The following is a 20,493-nucleotide window of genomic DNA, read 5'->3' as shown; positions in this document are numbered from 1 at the left end:
TCATTTATATGGATACACCGTAATAACATGGGAATGGTTGGTGATATTAAAGTCCTGTTTGTGGCACATTAGTATATGTGAGGGGGCAAACTCCTCAAGATGGGTGGTGACCATGGTGGCCATTTAGAAGTCGGCCATCTTGGATACAACTTTTGTTTTTTCAATAGGAAGAGGGCCATGTGACACATCAAACTTATTGGTAATGTCACAAGAAAAACAATGGTGTGCTTGGTTTCAACGTAACTTTATTCTTTCATGAGTTATTTATAAGTGTCTCATTGTTCACAGCCATTGACATGTCGAGGAGGTCAACACGTGAGAAGCGGATCGAAATTGTGTTGATATCTGGTGAACGCAGTAACCGGGTCATTGCAGCAGATTTCAATGCAAGACACCCTACGAGACCACCCATCTCCCATACTACAGTTAGCAAACTGTTTGCTACGTTTTGTGAAACTGGTTCAGTGTTGGATTTGCCAAAATGTGGACACAAGAAAACTGTCACTAATGAAGAAACATCAGTGGCTGTCCTAGCTTCATTCAGCAAGAGCCCACAGCGTAGCACTTACCGCATGTCACTGGAGAGTGGCATTAGTCGAACATCCCTTCGGCGGATATTAGCTCCTCACAAATGGCACCCTTACAAACTCCAGCTACTGCAGCATCTAAACGAGGATGACCCAGATCGGCGCACAGAATTTGCAGAATGGGCAAAACAAAATTGGAACAGGACCCTCAGTTCACGCAGAAGATTTTGTTCAGCGATGAGGCAAACTTTTATGTGAATGGTGAAGTTAACAAACAAAACCACCGCTATTGGCCTGACACTAACCCACATTGGATGGATCCCTCCAAGACTGTTGGAACAACAAAAGTGATGGTTTGGTGTGGTATATGGGGTACAACGATAGTGGGTCCATTCTTCATCAATGGAAACCTCAAGGCCACTGGATATTTGAAATTGCTACATGATGATGTGTTTCCCTCTTTATGCACTGAAGCTGGCACGTTCCCTGAGTTTTTCCAGCAAGATGGTGCACCACCACATTATTGGTGCCAGGTCCGAGCATTCCTAGATGAACAGTTTCCTGGAAAGTGGATTGGTCGTCATGGGCCAGTTGAATGGCCCCCAAGATCTCCCGATCTGACCCCCTTAGAGTTTTATCTTTGGGGTCATCTGAAGGCAATTGTCTATGGTGTGAAGATACGAGATGTGCAGCACCTGAAACTATGGATACTGGATGCCTGTGCTGGCATTTCTCCTGCGGTGTTGCTATCAGTGTGTGAAGAGTGGGAGAAGAGGGTTGCATTGACAATCCAACACAATGGGCAGCACATTGAACACAGTTTATAAGTGGTCAGAAACTTGTAAATAACTCATAAAAGAATAAAGTTACGTTGAAGCCAAGCACACCATTGTTTTTCTTGTGACATTACCAATAAGTTTGATGTGTCACATGGCCCTCTTCCTATTGAAAAAACAAAAGTTGTATCCAAGATGGCCGACTTCTAAATGGCCACCATGGTCACCACCCATCTTGAGGAGTTTGCCCCCTCACATATACTAATGTGCCACAAACAGGACTTTAATATCACCAACCATTCCCATTTTATTACGGTGTATCCATATAAATGGCCCACCCTGTAATTAAGTGTGCCTATGCCAAGAGGCACACTTATTACTATTTGTCGGATTTATTATTATTCTTCTTATTATTATTATTTTCCTTTTTCCACCTAAAATTTTGCAGCGTAACTCACCCCGTACTTTTGGTGTTTATGACTTTTATAGTTTTTTAAATATTAATATTTTAGTGCAAATTTTCCCGCGCTTATGTACCGCACAGTTTTGAGACAAGGGTTACATATGTTATATCATTTTGTGCGGCTGGGTCTGGACTAGTATGCTATGACTTTTGGTGTTTATGACTTTTGTAGTTTTTTAAATATTTAGATTTTAGTGCAAATTTTGGCCCATTTCTAGGCAACTTTTGGCCCCATAGAAACAAATTTCAAACTTCATTTGTGGTGTGTTGGCTCTCTCTAGTGGTATGCCGGGAGTAGTACGGCCTGTCTACCCGTATTTGGATTACCGTAATGACGACAATATCAACGGCTCGCACAGCGTCGCTGCTTTCAGGAACCATTGGAATTTTTAAGGTTGCGCAAACCGTTGAATAGTTACGGTAACCGCAAGGGTATGCTTGGTGGAAAACTCCATATCCCACAATTCATAGCACACCTCTGCCGAGTAAAACAATGGCGGCTACCTCTTCGTTTTATATATGTCTTTTATTAGTTTTTCTAGGTCACAAAATAAACTTTTAAGATATTTTCAGGCGAGAATGTAGGTGTGTAAACTTCAAATAGCTGCTCGTTTTATCAAGACATCCCATATTAGCAAGTTCTCTTACGTGCTAGCTAGCTAGCCGGCTAGCAGCAACACGCGGCTAGCTAGCTAGCCGGCTAGCAGCAACACGCGGCTAGCTAGCTAGCCGGCTAGCAGCAACACGCGGCTAGCTAGCTAGCCGGCTAGCAGCAACACGCGGCTAGCTAGCTAGCCGGCTAGCAGCAACACGCGGCTAGCTAGCTAGCCGGCTAGCAGCAACACGCGGCTAGCTAGCTAGCCGGCTAGCAGCAACACGCGGCTAGCTAGCTAGCCGGCTAGCAGCAACACGCGGCTAGCTAGCTAGCGCGGCTAGCGACCCTTCGCTAAAAAGCACCCGGGCTTCGCTTACAGTGAGGCGTCTCTAACTCCTTTCGCCCCCCCATCGCTCGCAAACAGTCTGTGTTTCAGTGGACTTATATTTCGTTTATATGGGCCGATGATGCTGGTCGATGTGGGAAAAATAACTGAGTTGTTTGGTGGTGGCTAACGCGGAGCTACAACAGAGGGCAGCTGGCCACCGGTGTATGTCTCTTTCCCCTCCTATGCGGGGAAAGAGACATACACCGGTGGCGAGGCGGCCGCCGATCGACCGGTGGTGGCTAACGTGGAGCTCAATCGTGGATAAGGGAAACCGAAGGCAGGAGAAGCAGGCGGCTGCCGGTCCGAGCGTGAGGTGAACTGAATTTCAGGTAAGAAGTTATGAACTGCACTCTATTTGGGTCAGATATAAACCGAGTTTAGGTGTAGTTTATTTTCATTGTGCTGAATTACGGAGGAAAAAAAAAATTAAGACGGACTTTTCTCGCAAAAGTATTGCGAGATCTCGCAATAAGTATTGCGAGCGCTCGCAAAAGTATTGCGAGATCTCGCAAAAGTTTTAGCCGCATTCTTCGGAGGCCGCCAGCTCGAAGCCGAGCTGGCGGAGGTCGAAGGAGGTCGAGGCACGATGTGCCGGGAAAGCGGTGTTCCTCCCGGCTGTAGTAGGTCTCGACCTCCCGTTAGCTTCGAGCTAGTGGGTGTCAGATCTCCAAAAACGTCGGAGCTCTTTTGCAAATATGTGATGTCTTGTAAACCGAGCAGGTATCTGACGTTTACACAACTACATTCACGCCTCAAAATATCTTAAAAGTGTATTTTGTGACCCAGAAAGAGTAATATTACAACTAAGTAGCTGCCGCATTGGTTGGAGATCTCGCAAAAGTCCGTCTTAATTTTCTTTTTCTCCCTAATTTTTTTTTTTTTCCTCCCTAATTTTTTTTTTTTCCCCATGTCCCCTGGGGGGCTCCGTACTAAACAACAGCAGCATGGTTAAGCTTGATCAGCTGTTGTTAGAATTCATTAAATTTTAATTTCTAGTATCAGCTGATGTTTGCTGGAGCCACAGCTGTAAAAAAGGGCTGATCGAAACCAGGAGATGTCCTTACTGAATCATCAGAGCTGAACTGGTGATGGAGAAACAGGTTTACCTTTTAGGTGACATGAATGAGTTGAAGGAAAGTTATCAACTGTTTCTGAGAGACAACTAACACCAAGCTCCTTTTTTTGTGTAGCTGACAGCTGGTAACTGTGCAGGGGCGGATCTAGCAAAGCTTTTGCCAGGGGGCCAGGTAGGGCATTAACAGGGAAAGGGGGACGCAAAGATATACTTTTCTTTCTTATTCTCATATAAAATATTTACCTTTTATTAAATAGTTATCTGAATCTTACAACCAAAGTTTGTATAATAATACACAAGATTGGCTGTAGACCATTGTTAATCATTCAGAACATTGTGTAAAAATAACAAAAAACAAAAAGTGAATGCAAAAGTGCATAAATATTTATTTTACGTGTTTGATGTGTGTGGCAGGGCGTGGTCTGCAGTGCCGCTGCAGGGGAGGTGGACCCACGGGCATAAAGTCTGTGCTCTCTCGGCTGTTTTTTTTTTTTTTGGTGTGTGTTGGGCTGTGAGTTGAAAAGCTACAGCCGGCTGTGTGGGTACACCAACCATGTGTGAAAAGTGGTCCATAACGTAGTGCTTCAAAGCATGTTCATGCAAACATTGTTGGGTCTGCCGTGGTACAATGGGACTTCTGCTCATGAACCTCTGTGCACAGCGTCTGCAAATCGGGGCTGTATGAAGTCACCTCATCTTTACACAAAACTGTAAGCTGTCATCTGTGATGCGCGAGCGGTGTTTGTTTTTACCATACTTCATGGTGGAGAATGGCTGCTCTGCTGAGTTTTGCTCTCTGTAGCCGTATGAATGGCAAACTACACTGATTAGCAGCGGCATAGGCACACTTCTGAAATTTTCGCTTTCTAGTATTTATTTAATATTTCTTTATGTTATAAAAATGACTTTGAATCCTGATAAAAATGCAAAATCATGGGTTAAAAATGAAAACAAGAGAACTAAGAATGTATTAATATTTGTTGACAGAAAAACAGAAACTGTATATGTGCCAACCAAAGTGCCATTTTAATTCAGATGAAAAAAAAAAGGGATTTATTCATTCATTGTCCATTCAGGATCTTAAAAATGTGACAATAATAATGAAATAATACAAATAATGTAACAATAAGAATGCTGTAATAATAATTAATGTAAATCTAAATAATATTGTCCTTCAGAGAAATAGTTTGTAGTCCTGGAGAAGTTTACTCCTGCAGAGCAACTGGGACTGTCTGTGGTCATGATGGTTGAACCTCCAACCACTTTCCCAGCTTAGCCTCAGAGTGCTGCTGCTACTGTAGCAGCCGCTCTTCTCCTCTGTACTTGTCAGGACTTGCATTGTCACATCTGGGGATCCCAGGCCGTGCTGGAGAGGAGAGCCTAGTCTGGATGCTGACCTGCTGCCTGTAATTATTAGCCTTTTTCAGGCTCTTCTCCACAGGACGCCTGTCTTTTTCAGGGACAATCTTCATCCACAAATTCATAAAGTCCTTGTGAAGGGTCAGTTTATTGATGATTGTTCGCCCATGGTACCTGTGGAAGATTACAGTTGTCATTAATTTTCATTAATTGTGTAAACTCACAGAAAATAAAACATTGATGCACTTCAAACCCATTTAAAAGTACCCACCTGGCTTCAGGTGCAGCATCCCCTGCCATTCTAGAGGCAGCAATTAGAAACCTTTCAGTGAAGCTTCCTGCTTTCAGGATGACGGCTGCTCCAAGTTTGTCAGCCAGCTGGTGCAGGTGTTGAGCTGTGCTATTCCTCACTGCGACACAGCGATGGCTGAGCAAGGACAATATTAGACACACAACTCAGTGAACATGATCTCTCTTTCATGTCTTCTAATAAAATCACTACAGCTTCTTCTCTCCTCTTACGTCAGTCCTGTGTTAAACAGAGCGCTCAGAATCCGTCCATGGCTGCAATTTTCCACCATGGCATCAAGTGCCAGATTGACCTCCTGATGAAGAAAGTTGTTGTTGGGCTGTGCAAGCTTCAGCAATAGAGCTCGGCCTGTTGTTTCAACTTCTGGGTCCATTGTTTTCTGGAGCTGAATGTAGAGCTCATCGATGGTATGTATGGCCTCACAGGCTACTGCTGAGCGTTGGTTTTTCACCTAAAATGTGAGTGAAAATCATCAGTTGAGGCTGTAGTATGCACTTGAAGGGAAACTAGCTGCATGAAACACATATAAGAAACATAAAGTGTGCAATACCTCCTCAATGAGGACCAGACACACTTCATGCAGTTTAGTCTTCAGGATGTCCGAGTGGTGCTTTGCCAGAGACTGAATAGTTTGCAACCCCTGTCTTTTCTTAATCCTGTATTTACACAACACAACATTGAACACGACTTCAGGAACACCACAAATAACACAGCCACATTATGCAGCACTGTTTCTGTGCAGTATTTAATGTCTCCTTACTACGTTTCTTACCAGTCGTCTGAAGACAGCAGACTAAAGCTGTGGGACAGGCTCGCTACAGGTGTAGCTAGAGGCGGGAGTTTGACCCTGCCCTCTCTTGGATTATTCTGACTGCACTGACTGTCTGCTTTCTTGTCTGATAATCAATGAGGTTAGGAAAGAGAAACTGTAATTTCTTCTAATTCGAAGCATTGTACATGTTGCAGTGATTAATTGTTCATTAAAATCTTTTTAAAAAATCTCTTAATTTAAAGTTTGATTATTCAGCATCTTCTACAGTTACTGAGGAAAACCACTTACCGTCTATAGGGACGACTTTTGCACGGCGCAGCATCGTCCCAAGCCGAGGTCCTCGTTTTTGCGGTATGGGAACTGTTGGAGGTTTTGGAGTCAAAGGCTTTACTGCAGTAAATGCTTTGGTTGGTACTGTGTGTCCAGGTGAGGTTACAATCCCATCCTGGAAATGCTGCAGTTTTTCCAAAATAGGCCCAAATTTGTCTTTTACCGTCAAGACTCTTATTCCACGAATGACCTTCGTGTCTGTTTAGACAAAAAATAACTACAAATTGACATCTTACTAAAAAAAAACAACAACAATAAACATTTTTCTTCCTGATTTTTTTTTTCTTCAAAAAAGCATATAAAATGAATGGACAGCAAGAATATGTGTAATTTAGCATTAAAATAGATAATCTACAGTGTCAAATTTTAAAATCTAAACTAACTGATTAACAGCAGGTGTAACCACTAAAGAAAAGCATCACCTTTGAACCGACCTTCTCCTGAATGTTTAGCAGAGAAAACAGGCAATTGCGATGGACAAGCTGCTCGAGGAGGTGGAGGAACTGGAGTGAGCGGTGTCATCTCATCAGGGCTAACAATGAGAGGAATGGCCCTCAGCTCACTTGGTGTGTGTGTGTCTACAGAGCTGAGGCTACACAGACTTCTGTTAGGGTCCTCCTGATTCCAAAAGGGGTCATCCAACCAGGGACTTAAGTTCCAGCTTCTCTGGACTCTCTGTGGAGAGCCTGGGCATTGCTTAGGTAAAGGTGGGAGTCGCACAGCATAATCTCTGGGTCTCTGTGCGGTATGCAATCTGTCTGCCTGTTGAAAGAACACATTTGTCTTACTGCTCTGAGCTTTGTGAAAGTCCAGGATCCTGGACTCTGTGGTGAAGCGCTGACAGTTGCTCTGTCTACAGTGACTTACACAAAAATTACACTGTGCAAAGCAGCAAAATATAACACATCTCTCAGAAACGTTTACATTTGAACAGCAGAGAAGTCAAAAATGAGTATGTTTAGTTACTTACATCTCCATCTGTGCGTTTTCTCTGACTCAAATCTTGAAAGCAATGGAAAAAGGTATCTGATGTCTTTTCAGGCATGACTGAGATAAAAAAGTGAACAAATTGTTTAGAAACAGAAAGTTTGTGAGTGCTTCTCAGTGTGTGAGTGACAAGTTCTAACTCAGCTGCTCAGTAAATCAGTTATGATGATGTCATATGGAACTCACGGTGCATTTTTTGAAAATATTCATATATATACACTATTTTGTGTTTTTACAAAAATATCAGACATGTCTCAATCAAAGGCAGCTTATGATCTCTAATTATGATCTTTAATCAACAAATTTAAATAGACGTCCTAATCACAGCTTCTAAAACTAGACAACACTATACTGATAAATTCATATAAAACAGCAAAAAGGAGATAAAAGCACCATCATAAATAGAGAAATAAGTACAGTAAATAAATAAATACAGTTTTTAAAAAATACAGAAAAAAACATGTGTCATTTGCTACAACAACAACAAAATAGCAGTTTGGACAAAGCTGTTTCTTCAAGCTTCGCCTGCATTTAGGGGCTGCAAAATTCTGTCCCAAAGGAAGAAGCTGAAATCCTCCAATAAGGGGTGGGAGTCATTTAAAGTAGAGTAACTCATCCTCTACAACTGCCTAGTATTCAAGGACTCTACGTTAAGATGCTCTAACATGGTACAGTACCTTCAGAAACGCCCCAAATTTCTTATATACTGAAAATGAAATCTCTTCTCAGGAACTTTTTCTCGATTCAGTAGAAGTAGATCTAGTATTCATTTTAAAGTTCTAATGTTCGTTTTAAAATGTTTAAACGGTCTTGCCCCACCTTATCTCTCTGGACTTCTTCATCCTTACTCCTCCCCCAGGTTTCTCAGGTCAGCTGACAAGCCGCTCCTGGAGGTACCCAGGTCCAAGAAAAAGCTCAGAGGGGTCAGGGCCCTCTCTATTGCTGCTCCTAATCTCTGGAACAATCTGCCCCAGCACATTAGGCCCCTTCACTGTCCACTTTTAAAATGCGTCTTAAAACCCATTTTGACTCCTTGGCATATGACACTGTATGACCCTGAGTTTATTGTTTTTAATCTATTGTACTCATTTTATTGTTTTTAATTCTAAAGATCATTTTATACTTTTTATTTTGCGCTATTTGTGCTCATTTTATTATTTGCTGTCACTCTTATTTATTTATTTTGGGTAAATCTTTTTATTCATGTATCATTTTTGGCATGCCAAGTGTACAGCACTTTGTGTTCAGCTGTGTTGTTCTGAAAGTGCTATATAAATAAATTGCTTGCTTGCTATAGTGACACATGCTGGGCAGTTTTGTGGTTAAGCCTTTCTCAACCCCGAGGCAAGTTATTGAAATGGCAACGGGAGGAAACAACCCGGCAAAATAACACATGACAGCGAGATAAATTTATATTGGCGTGTGTATTCAGAGTGTTACCACTATTCTAGGATTTCTATTGTCAGAATAATATTGGTGACTTTAGACCTTTATTTAAACTGTAGACTTGCTTGAACTTAAGAAAGTAGAAGGTTGGTTTGTTATGCTTCAAGGTTGGATTTTATTAATGAAAACATTAAAGGGAAAAATGTTAACAAGCAAACAAACCTTACTAAAAATGTTCATGTTATTCATTGCATTATACAACATAGTGAAGAAAGCTGCAAGCTTGACTAAAATTCAAGTATTAGGGAGCTCCATTAGCATCTAGTCTGGCTTCACTCTACAAGCCAGGACAGGTTTGCGTGACTGGAGGCTCAGACTGTGTATGCAACCGGAATAGACCCATAAAACTGGATGGAGCATTGTTTGACATATAATATTAATTCAGCAGTGGAGTTCTCTGCCAGGGCATGACTGACATTTATGAACATCGCTGTGAGGCATTTTATCACTCTTGGAGCCATATAGAAAATATTGCAGCTCCTCTCCCTGTCAGATAATGGCACTAATTTCACCAGCGTGGTTTAAACCTCTGTGACTGCTGAAGGGCAAGAATTACTGGTTCTTTGTGCGTCTTAATCCTTACCAAATAATGAGAAAAAGTCTGTCATTTTTCACGGCTTATAATTCAAAAGGTGGGCTTTTTCAAACCCCACATTAAAACAAATGTTTCTTTTTTGGCATGTATTCATTTATTTATTTATTTTTGATGCATCATTCCAAAGTAGTTATGCAATATAGAAAAAAATCTGCAATGAGGTAACCAAGCAGGTCACCAAGGGACAGTCGCCATGGCATTTTGTCCTGATTGTGTCAAGAGCGTGGCTGTAAGCATAAAGGAAGAGAAATTCCATCCATCCATTCGCTTCCGCTTATCCTTTTCAGGGTCGCGGGGGGCGCTGGAGCCTATCCCAGCTGTCATAGGGCGAGAGGCGGGGTACACCCTGGACAGGTCGCCAGTCTCTCGCAGGGCCAACACACAGGGACAGACAACCATTCGCACTCACTTTCACTCGCACATTCACACCTAGTGACAATTTGGATTTAACCTATCCCCACAAGCTGCATGTCTTTGGACGGTGGGAGGAAGCCGGAGTACCCGGAGGGAACCCACGAAAACACGGGGAGAACATGCAAACTCCACACAGAAAGACCCCTGCCTGATGGTGGAATTGAACTCAGGACCTTCTTGCTGTGTGGCAACAGTGCTAACCACCGTGCCCCACTCTGAGAACTGCAATAAGAAAAAAAAAAATTCTTATTGCAGTTCTCAGAGTTACGAGATAATCTGAGAGAGCTACAGGAAGTAAATAAACCACTTTTTTTTCTAGATATGTAATTACCTGAAAGAGTTGCTGAGACATGAACTCGCTTCCTGTTTAGTGGCTTCGCACACTGTTTCAGCTTACCGTAAGCCTGATAAGTTTTGTGAGGCTTTAAAACTCAAAATCATTTCTGACTGTGAAAATTTTTTCAGTTTTTCCAAAACTCCAAAATGTGGGAAGCTGAATATAATAGAAGCTAATTTCCTACGGTTATGTGGAAAAGAAAGCTGTCACAGGACTGTGAAAAACTAAATACACTTCATTATTCAGTAGCCTGTAGAGCTACTTCTGCAGCAATAACTTGAACTAATCACCTTCTGTATTGCTTCATCACTGTCACATTGTTGTGGAGGGATTTTGGCTCATTCGTCTTTACAGCATTGCCTTGGTTCATTAACATTTGTGGACATTCGTGCATAGCTCTCAAGGTCACGCCACAGCATTTCAATCAGTTTGAGGTCTGGACTTTGAGCCATTGTTGTACATTTTGGGGCTTATTTTGCTGTTGCATGACCCAGTTTCACTCAAGCTGTGGGACAGATTGGCCTTACATTTTATTCTAGAGTACTTTGGTGTACAGGTTAATGGTTGAGCTAATAACGGCAAGGTACCCGTGTCATGTGGTTGGAAAACAAACCCAAATCATCACCCCTCCTCCAACTGCATGTTGGTATGAGGTTTTTGTTGTGATATACTGTGTTTGCTTTTTTCCAAATGTGGTGCTGTGTATTATAGCCAAACATCTCTTTGGTAATCTTTGGTCTCGTCTCTGCAAAGCATATTGTTCCAGAGGTCTTGTGGTTTGTTTAGATGCAGCTGTGAAAGCCTGAGCCATGCTGCAGACTTTGTTTTAGAGAGAAGAACTTTAACATGCTAATTGAGGCCTGTAGAGTCTGGGATGTAGCTTTTAGGGTTTTTTTGCAGTTTCTTTGAGCGTTGCACAATCTGACCTTGAGGTGAATTAGCTTGGACTGCCACTCTTGGCAAGACGGTTGAATGGTCTTAACAGATCCCTGAATGCTCCAGACCAACAAACTGCTAAAATGTCAACTTTTAAAGAGGCGATCACACTTGCTGACGACTGCACAGGGTCCTGTCAAAACTCTTTGTAACATTTTGCTTAATCTGAGGAATCCCCTGCTGCTTTATTTGGCATGAAACGTTGTGCGGTTAAACATTTTCAACTCCGAACAACTGGTGTTGCTGAAGTGCTTAAGACACTGCTATGATAGCTATGAGTGCCCCTTATCAGTGCACCAGATTTTACTATACGGCTGTGGGCTTACCACTGAACTCCAAAAGCAGAAAAAATAATAACACATTAAGGCTGTGTACAGCTTTGGATGTTCCCCCTGCCAAATATCTTTTAGAAAAATATCACAAAATTCAAGCCAGTCATTTCATTTCATATTTAGGATTAAGTCTGCCTTCACTTTGCTAAATTCCAAAGCTTCCAAAAATGCCAAAGTAAATAATGCTGTAATTTCCTGTGCCCCATCTAAAGGCCTACTCTGTGTTTACAAAAACATGTGGTTTTTATACTCTAAAAGACCCATGGCAACGGCAACGCCTTTGACTGAATCCTCTCTTGGGACATTACCATATCTGATTCAGTGTGTGGAAAGGGTATATTAGAAGATCCAGACCCTGTTAAGAATCAAACATCCTGTTCCTCTAGCAATCTTCCACCAAAGTCATTAAGAACCCCCTTTCTAATATTAGAAGCTCCTTGACTCGAAATGATGATAACCCTGTCCTTTGGAATGGCAGTGTCTTAAAATTGTGTTTTGCAGGGTATAGAAAAATAGAAAAAGTGCAAAACTTTTCTTTGGAAGTGCATGTCATTGTTAAGTTCATACCCAAATTATTCTAACAGGGTGCATATTGGATGGTCAAGCATTTGTGTCACTGCACACTCATCTCTTTGGAACCAACAAGCTGACAATTTGTGCATTTTATCCAGCTATTGTTCAAATGCACAAGAAGATGGCAAGGAGTTTCAAATTCCTCTACTTTTTCAGTCATTACAATTTCTGACAAGTTTGGCAGAACAAAAGTTGCCCTTTTTTTAATCAGATATACAGCTGTGACAGAGAGAGTACATTGAGTGAGGCTTGTAGTAAGAAATAGCTTTGAGTGCTCTAATTGAGTAGAAAAGTAGTATATGAGTACCAGTCCGTGGTGTTGTGCATTTCTGCCAGTCTTGCGGTCTGCTCATATGCAACTTTACAAGCCTAAGCCATGCTGTCATGTTCTATATAAAAGAAGAGGCTTTTTCCTGCTAACCCTTGGAAACAACACATACTTGTGCTCCTATGAATTTTAACATTTAGCATTCTAACTGAGGTCTGTAGAATCTGAGAGCTCTTGGGTTTTTTGGTATTTTCTCTAAACGTAGCATGGTCTTACCTTTGGCTGACATTGCTGGGAAATCCTCTCCTGGGAAGACAGCTGGCAGCTGTCCTGAATGTTTTCCACCACCTGTTAATAATCTTTTTCACCGTGGAATGGTGGACTGGAAATAACTTTTATTATAACATTTCCCAGACTGATTGTCAATTTCTGCTTTAACAACATTGCTGAAGGCTTTCCTCTTTGACATTGTGTTAACATACCCATGAATGCTCCAGTCCAGCAAACTGATAACATTTCCATTTTTATAATAGACTTGATTAACTGTTTACCAAATTTGCTGGTGATCAGTTAATCAAGTGTATTTGACTAGCAGCACCCGGCTGCTGCCTACACTCTTACATCCAGTGGAAGGAGCAAAGGTGTACTTAGTTTTTCCTGGGACTGCATAGATTCCTTCATCCTATTGGTAGCCCAGTCATGAAAACCTGGGTAAAATATAAGAATTTTGGGGTAGTTTCTCAGGTTTCCACACTTGCTGGTGAGTCTTTCTAGACTAAAATCAGTAGCATCAAATCCAGGTAAATGCCATTTGTTATTAAAATACTTCAGCAGATTGGTAATTTTTTCTGACTAACTGGAAGTAACAAGTTAATTGTTAGTGACTTTATGGATTCATTTGCATGAAATAGCCTTTTTTATACTTTGCATTTTCCACAGTCTTGTGTTTTCTTCCTCGTGTGCTGCATGGAAACTGTATTAGAGATAAAAATGATGCCTCAGTGTAAAATCTGATTATCATAGCCCTGCATGACTTTGGTCAAAAGCCCAAATCAATTTTTAGATATTTCCCTTTTCACTCAGCTGCTCCTTAGACAAACAAGACAGCCTTTGTTTCAGTTTTTTTTTTTACCAAATTACATGTTCACCAGAAGGTAGGTTAGGCATTTACCTCATCTGATAACCTCATTCTTGATTGAACACTTAAGTGGATAATGTGAGTGGGAGGCTTTTCAGCACAAGTCCCCTGGAAACATTGGACCATGTTCTTGTCAACAACCAGTGTGAGTCATTCATTAAAGAAAAGTGCTTCCTGCGATCGAAGCCCAAAATAGATTGTGGCATTACAGATGTTAGCTTTAGCAGTTACTCTGGGCCTTTAATGCATTCATTTCACATAAATGCCTCAGTGCAAGTTCAAATGGTAACGCTTATATTTTCTTCCCATCATGTATGCCTCACATTCTGTTTTTCTTGTTCAAAAAAGAAACCCTGCATCTACTCTGTATGCTGAGTATTTTTAGTATTTCACTGTACACCCAAGGGATTCTAACTGCTTTAGCAATCTATTTGTCCCATCGTAGACCACAAATTTTCTGCTTTGCACTGCACTCTGTGTTTAGATACGCTCTAGGCAAATTTGGGTGAAGCAGTGCTCTTGTGTGACCCTTCAAATGAATGACTATATTCATGGGTTTGGGTGTCATATGCTACCTTTACAATGCTTAGAAATACATTTTTTTAAGTCTTGGTGGCGTGTTTGTGCCTTAAGGAGCAATGAACGTAGCCACCAGCAGGGGACTGACAGTTCTTCAGTTTCTTACAGTCCACTCGCAAAACCGTCACAGAAGCACACGAACACGTTATGGTAGTTCTCAGTTGCATCGCATTACTTTAAGCTTGACTTCTCTCTTGACTTCTTATGTATCCTTTTGTCTTGCAAGTCTGGAACATGCAACTAAGGAAGAATCCTTGATTTTTCATGTTGTGAGCTATTGAGCTATCGACCCCAACTAAGCAGCAGACACGTCCTCAGAACACGACTCCAATATGTCGCATCAGAGGTGGCCTTTGGTATCCTTTTTTCTAGGAAAGGTTTTCTCTTTTAATTGATTGAAGGTATAATACTATTTGTCTGACTCTGACTCATGATTGTATGCCCAGTGTCTGTGCTTGTATTTGTATCTTTGCTAGACTTTGTTGCTGTGTACATAAGAACACGTGTTCCACTTGTTTGCTCATCTTTTCACATTAGTCAATAAAATAAACTTGCACTTGTGCAGTTTCCAAAGACTAAGGCCATCTGTGTATCTTTATCTGTCACACTGAGCCACTTGTAACGAGAGAGAGCGAACATGTCTCCACCAAGCTGATTATTGCACAAGCCTATAATCTGCGAACATCTGCAGCTTGACTAGTCTGTCGCCACTGGTCTCCACGGTGCGAGAAATCCGCCAACAGCAGATTTGTCGACTTTCTGCTTAAAAGAATTATCTCAGTTTGGAGCCAAACACAGTCTTGCTCAATTTCAGCGGGCAGACAGGGTTGAATAAAGAGCCATATTGATCAGGTTCAATTCAGAGTAATCTCTAATACACAGAAAGAACTATGACATACGTGAGCTAGAATTCTATTGCACCAAACTACCAGATGAACTGGAAGGATGTAAGTGTTGGTCGGAGAAAGTATTAAAAAGTGTAAATAAAACACCCCAACCGGTCGCAGCAGATGGCCCCGCCCCTCCCTGAGCCTGGTTCTGCTGGAGGTTTCTTCCTGTTAAAAGGGAGTTTTTCCTTCCCACTGTCGCCAAAGTGCTTGCTCATAGGGGGTCATATGATTGTTGGGTTTTCTGTGTATGCGACTGTTGTTGTGATTTGGTGCTATAAAAGAAAATTGAATTGAAGTGAATTGAAGTGAAAAGCTAATAACACAGTTTGTTTGTTTGTTTTTCCACATGTTGAGTTCTGTGGTGATTATTTCCTTTTGTTTTGGTTACAATTTTTCAATTTTGAATATGTTTTGGAGATCCTTCCACATAACTACTTTTATTTAAGTTAATGACTTAAATGCATTTCATAATAGATTACAGCAATATTTTTAAAAGCGCCAGAATGTTAGAAATAGTCTTGTTGGTGGTTTCAGTGACAAATAAACTGGACAAACTGAAAGAGTTTTAAATCTCAGGCTTGTTTTCAATAATCGGGTGAAAATTACTTACTCGCTGAATGCTAATAATTGCATGTGGTGTTGAGATCAGATGACAGACTCGGCCATTGAGGATATATCCCATTTCTTTGACTTGAGAGATTTTGGGGTTGCTTTTGCAGTATGGTTTGACTCATTATCCATGTGCTCTGTGGAGCACCGTCCAATTGCTTTTGCAGCAACTGGATGAATCTCAGCAGAGAGTAATCACCCTGCTACTTCTGTCTGCAGTCACATCATCAGTAAACACTAGTAATTTAGTTCTAGTGGCAGCCATACATGCCCGTTCTCTGCCTCGGTCATGTTTGATGTTCACAAGCTGTTTCTCTCCTTCTCCAGCCTTTTCTCTTCCCAACAAGCTCATTTTGGTTTTATGTGTCCAGAGACAGACGAACTTCCAGGTCTTTTTGATTTTTTTTCTGGCAAAGTCTGATCTGGCCTTCCTGCTCTTTAGTGTAACCAGGGGCTTGCACCTTGTCATAAACCGACTGTATCTCTTGATGCATCTATTGGTCTTTCGGGTCTTTTGGCACTGCTGAGCTGGCCAGTACATTCCTTCTTTTTAATAATGTACCAGATTGTTGACTTGGCGACTTCTGAAGATTTTCCTACCTGATAGTTTTGAGTTATTTAACCTCACAATCCCCCTCCGTTGTATTGACGTCTTTTTGGACATCATCCTAATTCCAGTAAAAAGCTACCAAATACAAGTTCAACACTTGGGACACTAAATCTTCTATCTTATCTTAATATGTAATGAAAAACATAAAATAATGTATGTATGTATGAAATAATGAGGGAATGGGCCTGATCTGGCCATGTCAGTGAACTATCCAATTAATTTTGAACTTTTACCGTAGTTTTCTGCAGCTTTTTATTGAACAGTAGTTCATTGTTGTGCAGGTTCTACATTCTGAGCTGATGAAATCAGCAGCTGTAAGCTATGTGTTCCTGCGACCGTTAAGGCTGTGCTGGCAGACCAAGTGAGGCAAATCCAGTCTATTCCAATTACACTGCGGAGCACTTTACTCCACTTAAGTGCATTACCCCCTAATCAGTGCCTGGCTGTGCTCAGTTAGTACTTAGTGCATGACCTTTCCTTCATATTCATGAAAAGTAAGAGCTGCTGGAAAATTAGCTTCAGTCACAGTGAATTCTCTTATTCATATGTGAAGTTGCATTTATATGTGAAACGAAGTAATGTTTCTTTTAAGTTTTGATCAACAACAGTAACTGGCACAGAACACACAGTAGTTATAAATGCATTAAATCAAACAAGTGTAAATGCATTCAAGGTTCACTATGGATTTTTCAGCCGCTTTTTGTCGCTGTAACACTTCGTATTTTCAGTAACTGCCAATGTGAAGGAGCAGAAACAAGTTGAGAAAGCAACGCTGACATGTCATCATCTTCCTCGCTGATACGGTAAACTTGTAAGAAAGCGCTTCCTTATTTAGGTGTCACGTCCTTATTGCACATTTAAAAAACAGAGAGCAGCTTTATTGTACATCTGGATTTTTATTTGTAGACACGTGCTATTTGTTCATAAATCACAATTTGTTACCGTCCTGTTAGCTCTGTTTTTGGTCCCTGGGTAGGTTTTAACTGCCTCTCTGCTGTCTTGTGTTGAACAGGCAGTGCACGGGGAGAGCTGCTGAAAACAAATGCAAAACAGGGAAAGAACAAAATCTGCAACAAAGTGAGCTCTTGGGTTGTAATTTTATTAAACTGTTACGGTCTGCTATGGTCAAAGTTTTGCTTTTTTTTTTTTTTTATTGGTCAGAGTTTTCTTATTTATTATTTTCTATATTCTTGTAATTGTTGTGCTTTAAGTTCTGTAGTTTCAGCGCAGGTTATATTTAAGTCCTTGAGTTTCCAGTTTATTTTGCCTCCCCTGTGTTTCCTTTATCCTGTTATCAAGTCTTAGTCCACAGGTGTCGAACTCCAGGCCTCGAGGGCCGGTGTCCTGCAGGTTTTAGATGTCTCCTTGATCCAACACGGCTGATTCAAATGGCTAAATAACCTCCTCAACATGTCTTGAAGTTCTCCAGATGCCTGCTAATGAAGTAATCATTTGATTCAGGTGTGTTGACCCAGGGTGAGATCTAAAACCTGCAGGACACCGGCCCTTGAGGCCTGGAGTTCGACACCCTTGTCTTAGTCTCTCTGGTAGGTGTTTTTCTGTCTTGTTACTTTCTGCTTTCATCTGATAGTCATTTATCTATGGTGCCATGTTTTAGTTTTACTTCCCCATGTTTTGTCTGATTTAGTTCAGCTGTGTCTCCCAGGTGTCTCACTCTTCCCCAATTACCCTTCTGTTAGGTTGTTTTTGCTCCTATCCTGTTCACTTTTCTCTGTCAGTTATGCTTTATGTATTTTTGCTTAAAACCTATGGATTCTGCAGTTGAGTCTCTGTTGCATATTTTCATTGCAGCAGGCAGTGGTGCACAGGTGGCAGCTGGAAGAGCTGCAGGCCACCGGCATGCCTCAAACACCTCCAGGATGGGGCAATGAGCCACCAGTGTCAAGGGGCATTTTCACGGATTTCCACAGGCTATCCTAAAGTGGCTGGGGCTCTCCCCAGAAGACCATTGTTGCTGGTTCCAGGGTGACTGCATGGGAGCGAAGGAACAACCTTTCGCTTTTCTCTCCTCTCGCTTTTCGTCCTTGCCTGGGGGGTAGGCTAGGCCGGACTAAGTCAGGCGATGGCGGTATGTGGTCAGGTGTGGTTTGTCGCTCAGCTGCAGGGGAGGGGTGGAGCAATGGGTCCAGGGGTCTGTGCTAGGGGAGGCTAGCTGACAGCTGATTCCCATTGCACTAATCACCTAATCACCCATTCCCCTATCTCAGTAGCTGCTGGGGCCTGGAGCGGAGAGTTGTGCCTGAGAGCTGACCATGGAGCAGATCAGAGACTGTGTGCGAATAAAAAAATCACTAAAACGCAACTCCGAACTCTTCCCTTGTGTTTGAATGTGTGGAGGGCGGGGACAAGTAACAGAGTGTTACACCGTGTTATAAGCCAATTGGATTGCATGCTTTTTCTTAGTAAGCCTAAGTAATTATAATTTACAGTGGAGTCTCTTTCCAGTTTAACACAGATCTCTTCCTCTTATGACTTTCAGTAGCTACCACACTGCAGTCTCAGCATATCTACACATTTTATGGCCTAAAATGACATGCACTTTTCTGTGGTTGTAGCAACTCTGACACTGGAAGAGGCTAACTTCTCACAAAAGATGTTGGTGTCGTTGGCTTTTAGTGAAACAGCGACAACGGTTGAAATGTGGAAGACTTAATTCTTATTATTTTACTGTTTTGTGTTTTTTGTTGTTTTTTTAAATGCAGTAAATGTAGTTTTGCATCTGTGGACACAGCCGTGCTAACTGTTTCACTCTGCTTTAAAAATGCTAAGCTACGCACCCAGTGTCTTGTGGGTGGGAGTATAAAAGTATTATTAGGCATGTAACGACAACCACAGGAGCTACAAAAACTTTCTGTTTACTAAGCAGTAAGAACAAAAACTGAGTTTCAAATGAGATTCTTGCAGACCTCACGCTGCGTGCCATCAGCTATGTGCTTATTTTTCCACTCACAGTCCAAAGACATTCAAGGGAACTGAACAAAGTTTTAATGGCAAAAAACTTTCTCAGTGAGGATCATGTTACAGTCCAGTTCATAACCTTTAGACAACCCTTAAGAAAAGCGTCATGATCACCCAGGGCAGAATGGCTCTTTTGATTCTCGTTATCTGGGACAGCCTCAATCCTGCACTTATGTTAATCCATCGGTTGCAGCACCATGCAGCTGGTGTCTGTGACACAGGACTGAGCTAAAGCAGATTTCCAGTGATCTACAAACCCGGATGGCATACACAGAGTCTGAGCCAGGGCCTCTTACGCAAGTTCAGCCAGCTGTGGCTGTTTGGGCTGTGCATGCAGGGAATGTGTTTACATAACGCTCATTTAGGCTTTTCCCTTCACATAGCAGGACCTAAAGAAAGTCAGAGGCATGCTGCTAGTACTAGACAAGAAGTTCCAAAAAGTTCTGTACAAGAGTTGTTGTTTTTTAATTCGGACACTGATGTTTATGAGGATTATGTAACAGTGGAAATAAAATATTGTGACTGTTTACTGAATAAAAAAACTATTATTCCTGAAAGTTAAATACAGCATAGCTTCAGCCCCACACCGGGTAACCTATTTTTCTGTCCTGTGGCTACGTTTGGATTAAAAAATGGAGTGTGAACTGCAGTGGTGCCATTGTAAGACATTCATATAGGAAAACAACTCTTATATTACTATTATTATCTATTATCTACTATTACTATCTTATTAATATTGTACTTACTCCAGAAGTTGATTCAGTTCATCTGAATGTAGCATTTTCAGTGGGAGGCTGAAGAAGTCACTTGGATAAGTGATAAAGCCTTTCTCCCAGTGAATACGCTGCATCAAGATGAGCAGAATCAACTATTACCTGGATGACCGAGCATGCATCAAAAAGTATTCTGCAGTATTTACAGTCCACCCCTAGCTATCGGTGCTCATAACACTCAAATATCATGTTTGGAAGCATCATTTTCTGTCCCAGATGGGATCAGGCAGCTCAGGTTAAGTCTCAGAGTATTTCAGGTACTGCTTTCATGTGAGATGACCTTAATGTGTCTCTGCTTCCATGTGCCACTGCAATCATGATGGCAGCACAGACTCCTGTACTGCTTTTTCCTCAGGCGCAGAATCAGCTCCTGATCTGCACTAAGCCCTGGGCCTTAAACCCCTCTCAGACACTCAATAATGCGCTTCGTGT

General features: G+C 41.6%; 1 protein-coding gene and 1 long non-coding RNA gene across 4 annotated transcripts; one reads left to right on the top strand and one right to left on the bottom strand.

Annotated features, from left to right (window-relative positions):
• The first annotated feature begins 2,720 nt into the window (after nt 1–2,720).
• LOC146706180 (uncharacterized) lies at nt 2,721–19,872 on the top strand. Of its 2 annotated transcripts, XR_014921457.1 has the most exons (4): nt 2,721–3,078; nt 17,038–17,112; nt 17,322–17,386; nt 18,122–19,872. It is a non-coding gene; the product is annotated as an uncharacterized LOC146706180 (long non-coding RNA). The 2 variants fall into 2 exon arrangements; XR_014921456.1 differs by having other exon boundaries at nt 17,038–17,386.
• Nucleotides 5,101–7,717, bottom strand: LOC146706181 (TOG array regulator of axonemal microtubules protein 1-like). Of its 2 annotated transcripts, none has more exons than XM_085464260.1 (8): nt 7,566–7,717; nt 7,018–7,357; nt 6,554–6,793; nt 6,266–6,389; nt 6,044–6,149; nt 5,706–5,944; nt 5,455–5,610; nt 5,101–5,357 (listed from the first exon to the last, which is right to left on the bottom strand). In XM_085464260.1, exons 1-8 carry the CDS (start codon nt 7,638–7,640, stop codon nt 5,117–5,119), a joined length of 1,521 nt encoding a protein of 506 aa, XP_085320386.1. In that variant the 5' UTR covers nt 7,641–7,717; the 3' UTR covers nt 5,101–5,116. The 2 variants fall into 2 exon arrangements, with proteins under 2 accessions (XP_085320386.1, XP_085320387.1); XM_085464261.1 differs by having other exon boundaries at nt 7,030–7,357; nt 7,566–7,716.
• Nucleotides 19,873–20,493: the final 621 nt, after the last annotated feature.

This window comes from Copadichromis virginalis, linkage group LG7 (assembly GCF_057382275.1).
Source record: "Copadichromis virginalis isolate Kocher_CV1m ecotype Utaka linkage group LG7, C_Virginalis_male_GT1.1, whole genome shotgun sequence".
NCBI lineage: Eukaryota > Metazoa > Chordata > Actinopteri > Cichliformes > Cichlidae > Copadichromis > Copadichromis virginalis.
The sequence above is the reverse complement of the archived record's forward strand: the minus strand, read 5'-3'. Positions and strand labels throughout refer to the sequence as shown.